This window comes from Vigna angularis, chromosome 3 (genome assembly GCF_016808095.1).
Source record: "Vigna angularis cultivar LongXiaoDou No.4 chromosome 3, ASM1680809v1, whole genome shotgun sequence".
In the NCBI taxonomy this organism is placed as follows: domain Eukaryota; kingdom Viridiplantae; phylum Streptophyta; class Magnoliopsida; order Fabales; family Fabaceae; genus Vigna; species Vigna angularis.
Window position 1 is genome coordinate 18,130,097 of NC_068972.1, and position 15,952 is coordinate 18,146,048.

The 15,952-nt window shown below is 33.9% G+C and overlaps 2 protein-coding genes across 5 annotated transcripts; one reads left to right on the plus strand and one right to left on the minus strand.

Annotated features, from left to right (window-relative positions):
* Positions 1 to 2,204, plus strand: LOC108324986 (uncharacterized). 2 transcript variants are annotated; one of them, XM_017557957.2, is made up of 5 exons: positions 4 to 181; positions 938 to 1,052; positions 1,315 to 1,404; positions 1,516 to 1,614; positions 1,713 to 2,204. In XM_017557957.2, exons 1-5 carry the CDS (start codon positions 114 to 116, stop codon positions 1,809 to 1,811), a joined length of 471 nt encoding a protein of 156 aa, XP_017413446.1. In that variant the 5' UTR covers positions 4 to 113; the 3' UTR covers positions 1,812 to 2,204. The 2 variants fall into 2 exon arrangements, with proteins under 2 accessions (XP_052731316.1, XP_017413446.1); XM_052875356.1 differs by having other exon boundaries at positions 1 to 181; positions 1,516 to 2,204.
* A 2,529-nt stretch (positions 2,205 to 4,733) lies between these two features.
* On the minus strand, positions 4,734 to 14,054 carry LOC108326119 (transcription factor EMB1444). Of its 3 annotated transcripts, XM_017559396.2 has the most exons (12): positions 13,120 to 14,053; positions 12,410 to 12,580; positions 12,233 to 12,317; positions 12,033 to 12,074; positions 11,290 to 11,349; positions 8,723 to 8,842; positions 8,204 to 8,564; positions 7,383 to 8,083; positions 7,172 to 7,279; positions 6,652 to 6,792; positions 6,354 to 6,491; positions 4,734 to 5,911 (listed from the first exon to the last, which is right to left on the minus strand). In XM_017559396.2, the coding sequence occupies exons 1-12, from the start codon at positions 13,212 to 13,214 to the stop codon at positions 5,825 to 5,827; spliced, it is 2,109 nt and encodes a 702-aa protein (XP_017414885.1). In that variant the 5' UTR covers positions 13,215 to 14,053; the 3' UTR covers positions 4,734 to 5,824. The 3 variants fall into 3 exon arrangements, with proteins under 3 accessions (XP_017414885.1, XP_017414884.1, XP_052731317.1); XM_017559395.2 differs by having other exon boundaries at positions 7,383 to 8,564; positions 13,120 to 14,054; XM_052875357.1 differs by lacking the exon at positions 8,723 to 8,842 and having other exon boundaries at positions 7,383 to 8,564; positions 13,120 to 14,054.
* Between the last annotated feature and the right edge of the window lie 1,898 nt (positions 14,055 to 15,952).

Here is a 15,952-nt window from a genome sequence, read left to right on the forward strand (position 1 = left end):
CAAATCTGTTCTTTTTCTTGCTTTTTCTGTCCGAGGAAAAGTAGAAGAGAAACACAGTACCCTAGATTTGCCCTTCTCTGCTTCGGAAGAAAGTGAAACAGAACAAAATTGCAATGGCTTTCGCTTCTTTCCTTGGCAGAGTTCTCTTCGCTTCCGTCTTTATACTCTCTGCTTACCAAGAGTTAGTACTCTTTTCACTTCTTTCATAAATATTTCCTCTGTTGATTTGTACCATAAGATGTCGTTTCTGTCATTTTAATTCAAGAATGAAGTAGTAAATGTTTGTGGATTTTTTGTATGTTTGGTTCATAGATTCAGTTATTTACATTCTGCAGTAGTTGGATCCGTAATGCTTAAGGTTTGGAACCGTTTCTCTGAGTAAAGTAGCCTCGTAGATCTGCGTTTACTTTTTGTCTTTTGTTCTATTTAGATTTCGAAAGCGTTACTTACTTAGATTTCCTGTTTTGACTTTGATGGACCGTGTTAATAAGTTTATACTAAGATTTGGTAGAAGTGCGAGAAACTCGATCCTATTTTTGCATTTGAATATTGTTAATTGTGAAATTATCCATAAGTTCTTGTCTAGTCTGCATATTTGCATTTTCGGATTAATTTTTATGGTAAAATATGGTATAGTTGTCGTTATGTTTGAAAATTACTATGTTTTTCTCTGTTTATGTGCAATTCTGGGTTGACTTTATCGCGTTTTTATTCTTCCTGAATTGGGTTACTTTGAATTATTGAGTATGACTTCATTATTGGATAACTGTGCTTGACTTGGAAATTATTCATTGTGATTTTGGTGGGGATGGCGGAGTTGGTTGCTAGTACTATATTATTCATGACCGTTCTTTTTGATAAAAGTATATGTGGTTCATCCCCTCTTTTTTGTTGCTGAAGTGAAGTTTCTTTTTTACTCGGTCGTTCTTTAATATAGATTTAATGAGTTTGGAGTTGATGGTGGGCCTGCAGCGAAAGCACTCAGACCAAAGTTTGATGCATTTACACATCGCGTGCATTCTCAAGTTGGCTTTCAACTCCCACAGATTGATGTTAGTTTCTCTTCTTTCTCTATCATGTGTATCTTTTCTGGAAAATTATGTCTGAGCATCATGTCTTCATTTCAAAGTAATTGGAGATTAATTAAATACTATAATAAATATCTATTTAATACTATCTCATAGAACTTGCAATATATGTTGAACGAGGATTGTACCTTTATCCTTCAGGCTCATATTGTACTTTATATCTCGAATGTATATTATATTATCTTGTATGGTAGAATTTCTCTGATATGGTTGATGTCCTGAGCAGACGCAAATTTTAATTGCTGGGGCTATTGCTCTCAAGGGCCTTGGAGGAGTTCTTTTCATATTTGGCAGCTCTTTCGGAGCTCTCCTTCTGGTTTGTATTCAAATTTTCCCTAATAAATTGAATTTCATATTCTTCTGACATGCTTCTCTTTTTTTTTTCCTAGTTTTGACTATTTATTTAATTTATTTATTTTGGCTGTAGCTCCTGCATCAGCTTATTGCTACTCCTATCCACTATGATTTTTACAATTATGAGAGCGAGGACAAAGAATTTACTCAACTTTTCATCAAATTTACACAGGTCAGAGACGTGACTTTTTTAAAAAACTTTATTTTCAATACAATATTCCCAGATGTATTTTTACATTTGTTCTCTAAATATAATATAATTCCTTGTAGAATATGGCTCTCTTTGGGGCTCTGTTGTTTTTCATCGGCATGAAGAACTCCATCCCTAAAAGGCAACACAAGAAGGCACCGAAAACAAAAACCTATTAGTACCAGCAGCATTGGAGGACCCCGTTTCAAGGAGGGGATGCTGTTGGCTCTTAATCATATCCTCACAAATGTACCAGGATTTGGGTTGGATACTTCTCTGGTTCAGAATCAGTCTTCCTCTCCCTTTGAGTTTTGTAGTTTTGGCTTCACTTGGATTAAATTATTGGCTATTATTTTGTATGATCTTGTCATCACGGCTTTAGGAACTATCTTCCAGTTAGACTTGTCTGTTAAAAATGAAAACAAAAGGATGAGAAACCTTGGCTCTTGAACTTCAGAATGCCAATTTCATTCTGTTCTATCTTTCTTGATGTAAGGTCTTCAAAGCCTGGCATTGGAAGTTATGTAACTTAACTGGAGTTATCCACTTCAGCCATGAATTTGTGTGCCCCATCTGATTCTTGTGCTCATTTTATTTTTACCACCTACCTGTTATTTTTCACTTCCAAAACAAACTTTAAATGTGTTGGAATCTAACTAGGCTAGAAGTTAATTTCGATTAAATTGAGAAAGTCAAAGATTTTCCTTTTTTGAGTTTGTATGCGCTAATTTAAATTTTTGGGAGATGTTTGATTTATTTTATTTTTTAATCATTCTCTTTTATTTTCTTATGAATATCTATTAATATTTGTGTTAATTTTAAGATGCATGTTTTTGTTTAATTGTGTTTTGTTTCTTCTATCTTAGTTCTTAATTGTAAAAATTTTAAATTAAATTTAGTCCTTTCGTTTTTAAACATGTTCATAATAAAAAAATTATAATTATTTTTTTTTATCTTTTTTATGTAAAACGCTTATTTTCTTGTTTCTTGTGAAGTAAATTTATTAAATTATTTTTTTTATAAAGATAAAGATTAATTTTAACATATTATTTTAAATTTAATTAGTATTTACGTTATGAAACATTTAAGTATTTTTAATCTGATTTTTGTAACTTAGCTATAGTAGTTAAGGTTTTCACTTAATTACAGTAATTAAAAGTAGAGGAATTAATTCCAGAAAAAAAATCTAGAGATTAAAATTGTATAATAAACATCCTATTAGATATTTTGCTCCTCAATTATTTTTAGAGTACTTAAAAGTGAATTGAAGTAAAATTTAAAGGTCTTAATTTCAGGAAAAACAATAATCCAGAGATAAAAATTGTATATTAAATAATGGAATTAAATATCCTAATAAATCTTTTTGGTTTTTTAGTTTTAAAAGTGTTTATAAATGAATAGGTTAAGTTCAGCTAGCTTCAATAGGTTTTATAGTTCGTTGGCTTCAATGCATTTTATAAATATAATCAAGATTACACATGGTTGAAATTATTCTTTTCACGGTTTTTAAATGATAACTTCTTTAACTGTATTAGATATGTCAATTCATGATTCACATGTTTTATATGGATTTCTGATCACCCTTGTTAAAAGAAACGTTTTATTATCCAATTTAAATTAGTTTTCAAATTCTTCATATGCGATTATGAAATAATTACCATTCGATTTTGATTATAGTGTTAATCTGATATTACATTCATCTAATCTAATTTGATATTTTATGGCTTGAATCAGATTGAATAATTTGATGTTACATTTGCATTTTCCTTTAAACTGCAAAAGAAGGAGAAATTGTAACATCTTATAAATTCTTACAAATATAAACACTGTTTAAATATTCAACCTATATTACTACACACAACATACTATTTCAATATAATATAATATAATATACTATAAAAAATATATAGAGATAAATAGATAGATATTCAAAATTAACTCCACATATTTATATAACGAGTCATGGCCCCAATTGTAGGAAATTATTACTATTTTTGTGTTTTATTTTGTACTCTTCATCTATAAATCCTACCAACCATCAACCGATCTTTTATGGGGCAAGAGATGTCATAGCCTCCCCAAAATTTTTTGAAATTTATAGATTTGAAATTTTCAAAGTTTTTAAAAAAATTTAAATTATATATAATATATATTGCGAATTGATGGAAATTGAATTAAGTATTTGTTTATTTTTTTATAAAGCATAATGTTAATAAATAATAAAACAAAAAATCAAATATAATAAAAGATAAATATTTATTAAGGTTTTTTTTTTTTCATTGTCTTTTGAGTTTCTCACATATTGTTCTCATCTCACACTCTCAGCATGTTTTTTTGTGTTTCTAAAAAAAAAATGATGTTAGACACAAACTCATTATTTTTGCTGCTCTCATTCCTAGGCTGTTCTATTCCATTCTTGAAGAAAAAATTGTAACTCTATCTTGTCTCACTTGATAGTGAAATATTAGTTTAATAGTTATTTTATCTCATGAACCTCTGTATATTAATTTTGTATGAATATAGAAGAAGTAATATATTATGTTTTTTCAGTTTAATGGAATCAATGTAGTAGATTTTGATAAGCTTAAACCTTTTACCGGTTTGCCTAAGGTATTTTTCTTTCATTCTCCCTAACTGATGTGTACTTATGGAAATTCTCATTCTTCTGCTAAGATTAGTTGACAATTAACCCATGCTGTGAGTTAGGAGTCCTTTCAGGTTCTGGTTAACCATTAAACTTATCTGTATTTTGTGCTTTGAATCTGCAAATTATATTGCATGGTTACTCATTTGGTGCTTTTTAATAACCTAACCTAATCATACACTGCAGGAGGGCGATGTAATTGCTTATCGATCGATCGAGTTATCAGCATCTTTCACTCCTGAACGTTCCTCCTTTAGGTAGCACTGATGAAAAACTTAAGGGTGATCGGACTAGCGTGGTTAGTTTCCAGCCAGAAAGGTAAGGTAAGGTCTTATCCCTGTTAATGGTAATGTACACTTACCATTCTTAAAAACATTAAAACATTTTGATGCGCTAAACATGTGGATTTGCTTACAGAAAATGGGCAAGTAATGTTTGGAAAGAAATTAGCAAGGAATTAGAAGAAAAATAGGCTAAACAATGGCTATTAAAAGGACAGTAACTGGTACAAAGCTAGCCTTTAATCTTAGAAACATTGGCCCCACCATCTTTTATTCTTGGATGTTCTTCCACTTGCTATCAAACCATCTCCATTCTTTCTAGAAGACTTCACTTCAAACTTCTCGTTCAATTCTTTTGAACTAAGAGTAGCCTAAATTTCAAGAGAGAACATTCTCTTCCATACAATAAATTTTCTTGAAATGATCATGCAACTTAGGTAATTAAGCACTTGATCCTTATCATTGATACGGACATCAATATAAATATTTCCCAAATCAAGAATGAATCAACTTGTTGAGTTCACCCAATGTCTTTCCACTATTCAACTTGTATGAGTACGACGACTACTTTAGATATAGAAAATTCATCACAGAGAAGCTTATCCATGATTCCACATGAGTCTTTTTCCTTCGACACATACCTCTTATCTTGACGGCTAAGGACAATAACACTGAGTATTCTCCAACAGTGTTTTCATACAAGATAGAACAATAGAAATTGCAAGAGCTCTTGAATGAAATAGATTCAAAAGAAAAAACCATAAAGGAGACCACAAATGGACAAAATCTTTGTACAGCGCAACTGCACAGGTACATACTTCATAGGAAAAAAAAAGAAACAAGATGAAAAGCAAAGACTTGAAGAGAAAAAATAAAAGAGAACAAAAGAAAAATAAGATGAAAACCTGGATACTGATAATGCTCGCAGTTGCAGAGAAGCAATGAGGGCTTGGATGTAGCATCTTAAGCATTGTAATTGGAAGAATAGTTGCATTGGAGTAATTTCACTCACCGTAGACTTTTCATCTTCAAAATTTTCCACAGAAAACAGGAGTAACATTTTATATATTTTCTGATTTTGGATTAATTTAGAAAAAAAAATGAGATTCTTTTTCTAAAATTCAACCAAACATGTTTACATTCATGTTTTCTACTTTTATTGAAAAAGAAAACATAAACAGGCCCTAATATTTGGAGTATAATTTCAAAGATTGAGTTACAACAGTCAATGAAGTAGCTTTGTAAGTTTCCAAGAATCAGATGGATTTTATGAATACATAGTGCTCTTGGATTGCAGTAATTGAACAAGCGGCCACAAGATATCCAATCTGTGTAAATTTCTGTTGTTTTGGCCCTGTGACAGACAATTCACTTTGCATCAATCACTCGGTAGTTTAACATAATGATAAAAAAAATTGTACTTAACAACTATTTACAATTCAGCACAACACTCTTTTACTTCAGAAACATGCATGGTCTATTCATATTTTTATCAACTGAAGTATAAAGCTATCACTTAACATACAAAAACTTCCAAGTTACAACAACTTTAATTGCCATAATTCTTACATAAAGATTATTATAAATTAAGTGACTTCATATGTATGGTCGTTGCATGTCAGTATCTACGCAGGAAATAATCACTAAGTTTTCATGCATGACTCATCACGATGTGCAATAGTTATTACAACATTTTAAATAGGAATAGAACATGCATGCTACTTCTTCAGTTCAGTCCTAGATAGTGTAAAATTAATGTACTGAGTTTCTTTAATTGAATTAGAAATAAAACTTACTTCTGACCCTGCCTCAACCACAAAACATATACATGTCTTCTCGCCATGAGCTTCTGTTGCCCCATTCAATATTGTCAGACCCATGCTTCTGATGGCTTCTGCTATCTCAAGAAAATGGCTACACTCCTCACACAACATCTGCAGCATAAGTCATAGTTAGAATACAAGTCATAATTAGAATAAAAGGGCATGGAGTACAATCTTAGAAGGGCTTCTATCCTCCATTTCTCAAAAGGAGATTTTTTCTTGTTTATTCTAGAAAATATATTAAGGTTATAATTTTCAACTCCTAACACACCTCAACAAGCATCTGGCCATTCTTATTAAGATTCTCCACTAATATTGAACGAACTTTCAGATGGCCTCCGACTTCCATTGCCCAACTTGAACCTTGTTGATGACTTGATGATCCGTTAATATCTTTTTCCATGTGCTGCAACTGTGCAATTGCAATAGCGTAAAATAATATTGATAGTATAATAAAATTGAAATCACACATTCATAAATTGTTCAAATGAAGCAAACCAAACTTTTGGAATGGGTCATTCAACAATCAACACTACAAAAACTTGCTCTCTTTACTAGCAATTGAACAAATGCATAAAATTTTAGGGTCCTGCTAAATGTTCTGAAGGGAAAATGCTGAGAATTAATGTCATCATTTTTAGTAAAATTTGTCATTTAAATAATGCCAAGTAAGAAACAAGTGTATTTTATAGGAATTAAATATCAATACACATTAACAATTTGACTAGGTATATCAGTGAACTATTTGACTAAGTATAATCAGTGACTTCTAAAACTCTATCAAACTGTACCTTAGTCTTTGTGTCCGTAAATTTATTTAGCTTGTCAGCATGCTTGGTTACATTCTTGAGAAAGAGCATGTGTTTTATGGTGCACTCCAGAAGCGAATCAATACTGCACTGTTGACATGACAATATGAAATATTTAGCTATGTAAATTGAAAAAACCAACAAAAAATCAAAACTTATTGCGACAGGATTAGAAAATGGATGTGAAGGATACCTTTGCTCCATTTGGTACCAGTTCCCTCAACTCCTTAATACGATCTTGGATAAGTTGTCTGTCCCTTGGTCTAGGCCTACAACTTTCACCAGGCCTAGCCCTCTTCTTGCTGTTCTTAGTTGGTTCAGAAGACCTCTCAAATTGTTCACTACATGAACTAGGGCATGTAGAAGAAAAACCCTTTGGAGACATTATACCACATATCCCAGATGAACCCAAATTATAGTGTTTTTCCTCTCTACCAATGTGAGGCTGATCTATTGAACAGCTTTCAGAATTAATGGTGTGGACAGTGTGGATTGAACCCTCAGGATTACTTCCTGAGGCTATTGCAGCCTGCATTGTTGTAGAAAATGACAACTCGCTATTGACATTATTATTACTATGGCAGATGTTAGCCACCATAGCCTCTAAGAGATGCTCTGGCTGAGATTCAGAAGTCAATTGGCTACAGCTTAGCTCATCTGACATCTCAGCGGCTTTAACATCTTGATATGCCTTTACTGCCCAATCAAAATATTTGCTCCCTCTTAGAAAACTTGGCCCAAGTGCTTCATGTAACTCATAGCCAGCAGGAAACTTCAAAGTGTATGCGGTATCCTTGGAACAAGGTTCAGTCTGAAACTTTGACTTCCCAGTATCTTGGCGGGAGTATGCATCTGAAGGTCTGGTCCAGTTCAACACTCCTTTTTGGTTGATATCTACATAATGAAACTTGTCACTCTCACAGACAGCTGTATCAAGAAATTCTGAGGAGAAGGATACAGAATCAAATCCAACAATTTTGGATGGACATACTAAATCATTGACACCATTATTACCCGTAACCAAATTATGTAAAAAAGATGACAATTTTTTTCCTGATTCCACACTTGTATCATCACAGCCACTACTGTTCCATTCAAAATTTCTCTCATTTATAGGTCTCATCCCTAAAAATTTATGCTGCTCCACATTCATCATATTAGACATTGACTGAAGCAAAATGAAATTTCCATCACTGTATAATTCTGGCCCTTCATGCTTGGCCACATCAACAGTCATCTTCTGATTCACAGCATGAGGTGAATAATTGTTCCCAGGACCTTGAAAGGGCATTAAATTATCCAGTGATTCATGCTTCATGGTTTTCTCTGTATTGTGCAAGTGAGCAGGCACACTTTCTGAAGCTTTTGAATCCAACTGAAAGAGAAAAATGAAATAAATCTTATGATTATGCTCAATGCATAGTGTGTAAAAGATGTACATGTCAATGGTCACACAACCTGTACCCTACTCACAAAAGCACATTCCTGCAGACAGATGATGACACATACACAGAAAGAATGGAGAAAAATTACCAGAGACGAAGAATTCTTCAGACTATTTTGTACTTGATTAGGATCATGGTGGAGTGTGTAATCTTGATTAGACAAAAAGAGACTTCGGATACAGGTTATAACCCCCATATCTTCAGCAACCTGATATCAGGGATGACAGGAAAAGGGAAGATTATGAAATATTTCAATGATAAATGGACTTCTGCATAAATATACATCCACAAGTATTCTAAATCTATCAATCATATCCAGTGTTATCAAATGAGTTAACTAGTTAACTCGGTCGAGTTTATGAGTCCACACAGTGCTTCCAAGTTAACTAGGAAGCAAACTCGGATTTGATATAGGATCGGTAGACTCGATGGTGGAATTGGTAAGCTTGCCTAAAATCGCAAGCCTCCTTCTGGCGAGTTTGTGAAGAAATTTTGAAAACGTAAAACGAAGTCATTTTTAGGGATCACCAGATTAGGTTTTTTGATTTAGGTTTAGTGACAAAGCTCATCTTTTTCGTTCCTCTCTTGCAATTCAATCAGACTTTGCTTTTGTTCTTGGGATTCATCTTCATTCTTGTGCTCTCGCTCGTGGTTTCACTTGCGCCCTTGCTCGTGCCTTCGTTCTTGCGCTATCATTCTCGCCTTCAATCTCCTTTTTGTTCTTGCACCGAAGTTCTCCACCTTCGATCTCGCGCCTTGTGTAAGTTCATCTCTGTCTGCACAATGTTTTAAGTTCATGTGCATTGTGTTAAGTTCCCGTGCCTCCACCTCCCAGACATTGTTCCCTTCCCATGTGCTAGTTTTGGAAGAATGTCTCTACATGCTTGAAAGTTGTTGCCCCTCTTATGGTGGTCTTGAGATTAGTGGACTCTGACGTAAAACCCGCAATGGATTTCATTTATGAAGAAATGGATTGTGCAAAAGAGAAGATTAGGTCTAACTTTAACGATATAAAGGAAGAGATAAAATTTCAAACTTTTACTCATTCAAAGTTTAATTACTTATGTGTGAAATTATTTCTAATTTAGCACAATTGGTTTGGTAATTATATGTAGTTATGAAGAGATTTGGAGAATAACTAATGCTCGATGGGATAATCAACTTCATAGGCCTTTGCATACAACTGCTTATTTTTTGAACCCCATTTCCACTATGAACCTAACTTTAGATGTGATGATGGTGGAGAGGTGAAAGAAGGATTATATATGTGCATGAGAAGATTGGTACCGAATATGGCAGAAAGAAGAAAAATTAATTTGTAAATTGTTGAATTTCATTTTGCTAGAGAACTTTTCGAAATGGAAGATGCAAAGGAATGTAGGAAAGAATTAAATCCTGGGGAATGGTGGGAGATGTTTGGGGATGGAACTCCAGAGTAGAAGAGATTTGCTATTCATATTCTAAGCTTGACGTGTAGTTCTTTGGGACGTAAGTGTAATTGGAGCTCATTTAAAATGGTAATTTAAATTATTTTTAATTTATAATTTTCTTTATTATGTTTAAATCTTTACTAAAAATTTGATATTTCATTTTAGGTTTATACAAAGAGAAGGAATTGTTTGCATCCAAAAAGGATGAATGATTTAGTTTGTGATGTATAACTTGAAGTTGAAAAGTAAACAAATTCGAAAAATTGATGCTTTTCCATTTGATGATATTGAATCAGATGATCAATGGATAACTGAAGAGGCAGATGGTGTTGTTGACATTGAGCAAGCGGAAGGTGAAAATGATAGTAAAAATGTTCACTTAGATAGAGCAACAAAAGATCTTGCTCTAGATGCTCTTGATCTTGATAAGATAACATTTAGGGACAATGAGAATGCACAACATTCATCAGGAGAAGAGTTGGATGAAGATAATGACGGAGATGATGATGTTATTATTAGAAGATTAGAGGATCAGACATAGACACTTTGACATTTCAATTTATGTTTTACAATATTTCTATGAACAATATTTTTATAAACTTATTTATTTGAATTTATATAATTTTGTGGACTTATTTGAATTAGGATGCTATCCATATAATTTTCTTTTCTTGTAAAGTAAATTCTTATGAGTATAAGAGTTTATGAGTCGAGTTTACTAGATTCTCACAAGTTTTTGTAAACTTTACGTAAACTCGAGTTTATGTAAACTTTACGTAAACTCGAGTTTATGTAGTTTACGTAAACTTTACGTAAACTCGAGTTTATGTAAACTTTACGTAAACTCGAGTTTACGACCTTGACCATATCCATCGAAATCTAAATTAGAACATTAAGCACAAGGCCTACAAATTTATTGAACGGCTTATCAATAAGTTAGAACAGATCATAGACACTATATAATCAATGTCCCAGTAACCACTCAAGCAGTTACCAAAATTAGATGGAGAAGAAATAAGAGGCAAATCATACTATTTGAATAGTTATATTATGATGGAAAATTACCAAAAAGGGCAAACAAACTTTAAAAAACTGAAAATAAAATGTACGAAAAAGAATAGTATATGATAACATAAGTGTTACTGAACTACAGCAGAAACTCCATTCACCAACAGCGTGGGATTTAAGCACAAAAATAAAAGAAAGAAGAATATAGTCATCTTACTTTATTCAAGGAACCAAGTTGAACAACTCCAATGGGGACTACGGCTATAACAACAATGGTCTACAATACAAAACAAAGGTTTGTCAATAAAAAATCATATTGCAGAAAAAGTCATTCTCCAAAAGCGAACCACAGGTTTGCTAACAGAGTACACTAGAAGTTCAGATTCCAGAAACTTAATTTTTCCTCACTTCATTACTATGCAACTACAGCAATCCATCTATCATAACACAAAAATCTAGCTCCATCTCCTTTATTTAAAAAAATATAACTTCAACAAATGAAGAGTCCCATTTAGGATCAAGTGAAGAACTTTTAGGTTATAAATTCATTGGCCCAGTGCAGTAAATGTGATTAATCAACATTTGATATAATTCTGAAATATGAATCACCAAAGCAGACTTCAATGCTCAATAAGGTAAAATGATAACGTGCAGATGTCATTTGTTGATCTGAATCTACTAACTTTTGCAAATGAAGCACTCTAAATAAAAATGTACAGATGGATATGGTTGCGGCAAGTGAAATAGGAGCCAGGGTCCTTCTATGGCTAGACAATTTGTTATATCATCAAGTCCATTATCTTAGTTACTACAGTTTTCCAAATTTATTGTTCAAACTAAATCATGCATTGACCATCATCCTTAGAAACGATTGGCAATTCCAATTTCTGGGTAAGTATAGAAATTTCTCGATAGCTATTTTCATTGAGATTGATTTCTTCACCGTGAGGATTATCTTACCCTAATTCCAGCAGAAAATTGAGATTGCCATCCATCAGCAATCTGAAAACAAACCAAAGAAGAGGAATGGAGAATGATTGGACGATTAGTTATGTACTCTAAGCATCTTTGGTGTCAAGTTTCAATTATAGAATTTCAAATGTTCATGGCTAAGAGAACACTAGTGGCTAGTGACAACATTTAAGAAGAAGATTCCTCACCTCTAAAGATGGGCCAGAGCTTGTAACTTGATTGTCTTCATATATCCACCGATGTTTTCCTGTAACAGCTACCTGTCCAACAATTCTGTAAAAAACAAGAAATCAAACTAGGACCTGGAGCTACATAAGAATTACTTTAATCTTAAGTATCCAACATATTCATTAGTTAAGTCATACCCTTCCCCTAACGAATATACATGATATGACATCTTTGCCACAGCTAACTCTAGAGGATCATGCGAAAAATCTGCACTGTCAATCTGCTCCCATGTATTCTGGCAGCTCTTATTTCCAGAAGAGTCACAAATATTGGGATTGTCATAGTAAGCATCCTCCCATGTCAGGATCCTGAAAGCAAACATCACACCCAGAAAATAATTTAAAGAAACACGTTGAGTTTGAATATTTAGCCTAAAGTACACGCAAGACCAACAATAGATGATTACACACTACACAATATTATAATAAAAACAATAAATGCAAATCCAGTTCAAATGCAGACACACTACATCAACACTAACACATACTTCTGAATAGACAGAATGGTAGCAAACTATGAAATGAGGTGCTTTCAAGACACACTAGTGTTCGACTTATCGTCAATCCAAAGGACCAAAACAGAGGATATCCAAGAGTAAACCCCTCCCGTTTGTCTCCTTCCAAAAATATTATGCAAACATGGATTCTGCATACTCAAGCCATGCCCTTTAGTTTAAAATCCAAAAGTAGATCACTCCAGCAAGTATAATACATATGCTCATACAAGAACAACCAAACTAGAATGAAGAAGAGATTAGGCAGGGACGAACATTTTCATACTAAAAAGAAGAAGTGACTAAATAAAACTAAAAAATAAGGCCAAGTTAAACTGAGAATATAAACCATACATCCGAGCCCGGTGTTTGAGCTTCCAAAAGATGGCATACTTCCAATCAGTACCCAAACAGAAGCTTCTGAGCAGTCGGTGCAAGTTGCTACCCATTTTCTCCTCCTTCTAAAAATCAAAACTTTTTGACACCCGAAAGAGGGGTTGTTAATCACACCTCCAAAAAACAAAAACCACCACCACAAATCCAAAACCAAGAACAAATAACAACAAAACCCCTCCAAATCCCACTACACCACCCTAGCCTTAGCTTCCTCTATAAGACCCTCTTCCAGCCTGTTTCCTCCGCAGCCTTGCTCGCCGTTTTAATGGCGGTCCAACCGTCCCGGATAGCAGCCGATCCCTAACCATTACTACTCACTCCACAAAGCTTCTAACTTTGCTGCTTTAGAAGCTTCTAGAAGGACTCACACTGTCATTTGTTGCCACAAGAGATTCAACCAAACCCAACACACACACACCAGCATTGCAAGCTTCCATGGCTGAATGCAGATTCCAAAGAGGTGAATGAAGAATCAAATTTAGCTTATATCTGAAGACATGGATGAAGCCAAAAAATAAAAGAGGAAGCCGTGAACTGAAGCCAGAAAGATGTCAACTTAGAAAAGAAGGTTGTGGCGAGGATGGAAAAGAAACTATAAAGTTCAAGGCTTTATGGAAACTCAAATCATGAACTTGTACACTTTGAGCTTCAATCTTGGAAACAAGAACGCTGATTGTTTTCCTTCCTTTCTCTAGAGAGATAAACGGTTTCCTCGTAGCTAGAAATGCAGGAATGGAAGTGGTGGAAGAGAGTGTTTTATATTGGAGTTAACATGCGCACTTTGTTTCTTTCTAGCTTATCAGTGGGGGGAAGGGAGCACGCGGTGCATTTTAGCAAAGGGCAGAGGTATAATGGGCAACACATGCTTAACAAGCAACACTACTGCTAATGAAAGGGTTACATTAGAGGCTATAAAAACTTGAGGAGTAAAACTGTAACCATGAGGCAAAAGGTGAAGGAAAGAGAGAAAATAATGAAGAGGTGGAACAACCCAATTGGGTTATGAGTACGGTTATGGTGTCAATTGATGTGGCCAACAACATCATAACAAATTGAGGAAATGCATCCTTATCTTTTTCCATCAAATTTTTCAATCCATTTTTTTGAAACCCTCGTGAAGTTACTCCCTCTTGAGCCTTAACGTCCTTTTCAACAATGATCTTATAGCAGCAATGATCTTATTGGCCAAAAGTTGACACATTTTTCATCACTTGTTTTTTCATCACTTGTTGTAACCTTTTCCCACTTTATGCCTCATTATAATTTATAATCCTTAAGGATTCCAGGTCTCAATAATTCATTTTTATCCCTTGAGGGGTTCTCTTTGGGCCTACCCACATTCCATTTGTAGCGCTAGCAGCCATGCCTTGTGATCATGTCATGCACAGGTTTAACCGGGCAACCTCAATTTGATCCTGGTTCAAATGGGATAAGTCAAGCATGTTTGTGATTTCATTCAACAGGTTTTATTATAACATGTTTTTTCTCCTACCACCACCTTAAAATATGTACGTTTCCTTGCCCCGCACCAACTCAACATCATTTCTGGAATCCCATTATTTGTTTTAACACTGCTTATTCAAGAGGGATTATAGCTATTGATCTTCAATCATTACATTTTTTTTTTATCACGTTGTTGATATATTAGCTCATTTTTTTGTTAAGAGGGTAGTACTCATACCAGTAACTGTAGAATTTAATGTACAACACAAAGTACAAAATGAATTGTACTTAGGGGTCTTTCTTCACCATTCTTTCCTTCTCCTACAACCTGAATCACAGATGAAAGATAATTGATGTATTTGTTCCATTAAAGCTTAAAATTACCAAATCTATTATACGAAGTAAACAACATGATGTTTCGGTTCAATATGTAGTCTTGGACATACTGTATAATTTTGTTCAATATTCGGTTTGAACCAGAAGATACATGTACAAGTTTGTGGGGAAAAAAACTATCATATGATGTTGATTTTGGTAAGGTAAAGATTCATTCTGTCGGGAGTAGTTAACACCTGGTTTCCGAGCAGTATTAAGGCACAATCACGCAACCTTGTATTTTGTTGCTTAAACATCTCACTGGACCCTTGGTTTCCTCAATTATCTATCACCATTCATGATAATGGCCCAGCATCTATCATCCCAAATTTGACTGCGAGAGACTTTTGCCGGTAATCAAATGGGTGTCTAGGTATTGCTTGAAAATCTTATCTTGGTCAAAACCCACAAACAAAATAATTATACCAGTCTATAAAATATACAAACAAAGAAAAAAAAATCATTACCATTATTTACCGTAGCTGAATGAAAAAAAAAACAACTCTGAACAGCTGTGATTGTTGTTGTTGTTATTACTTTACAACAAATTTAATTTCAGTGTGATCAAAAGCTGGCTAGAGGGTTGTGGTCATTGGATAAAGTCAACTAGGTTACATGCATGAATACGCTAAGTTAGTGATAGAAATGACTGTGGTAATGATGAATGCAAAGAGACAAACAAGAACGATTTCTCCCTTGTGTTGTTTTCACCTAGAAAATTGAGTTTTGTCTACTTTTTCACTTTCCCTTTTCATTTAATTACCACGGGGAGATAATGTAGTGGCAAAATACTTTTGATAACGTTCTGAATTTGCACTAAGATTTCAAAGGCTTTTTATCTTATCTATGGTTCTCTTCCCTTTTCTTTTGCTTTTCCCTTTTTCTCTTGACATGGTTGGCAACCCAAATCATGGAAGTAGATCTTGTACTTGATCTTTTAACTAACACGTAATTTAAGGATGAGTCCTTAGCC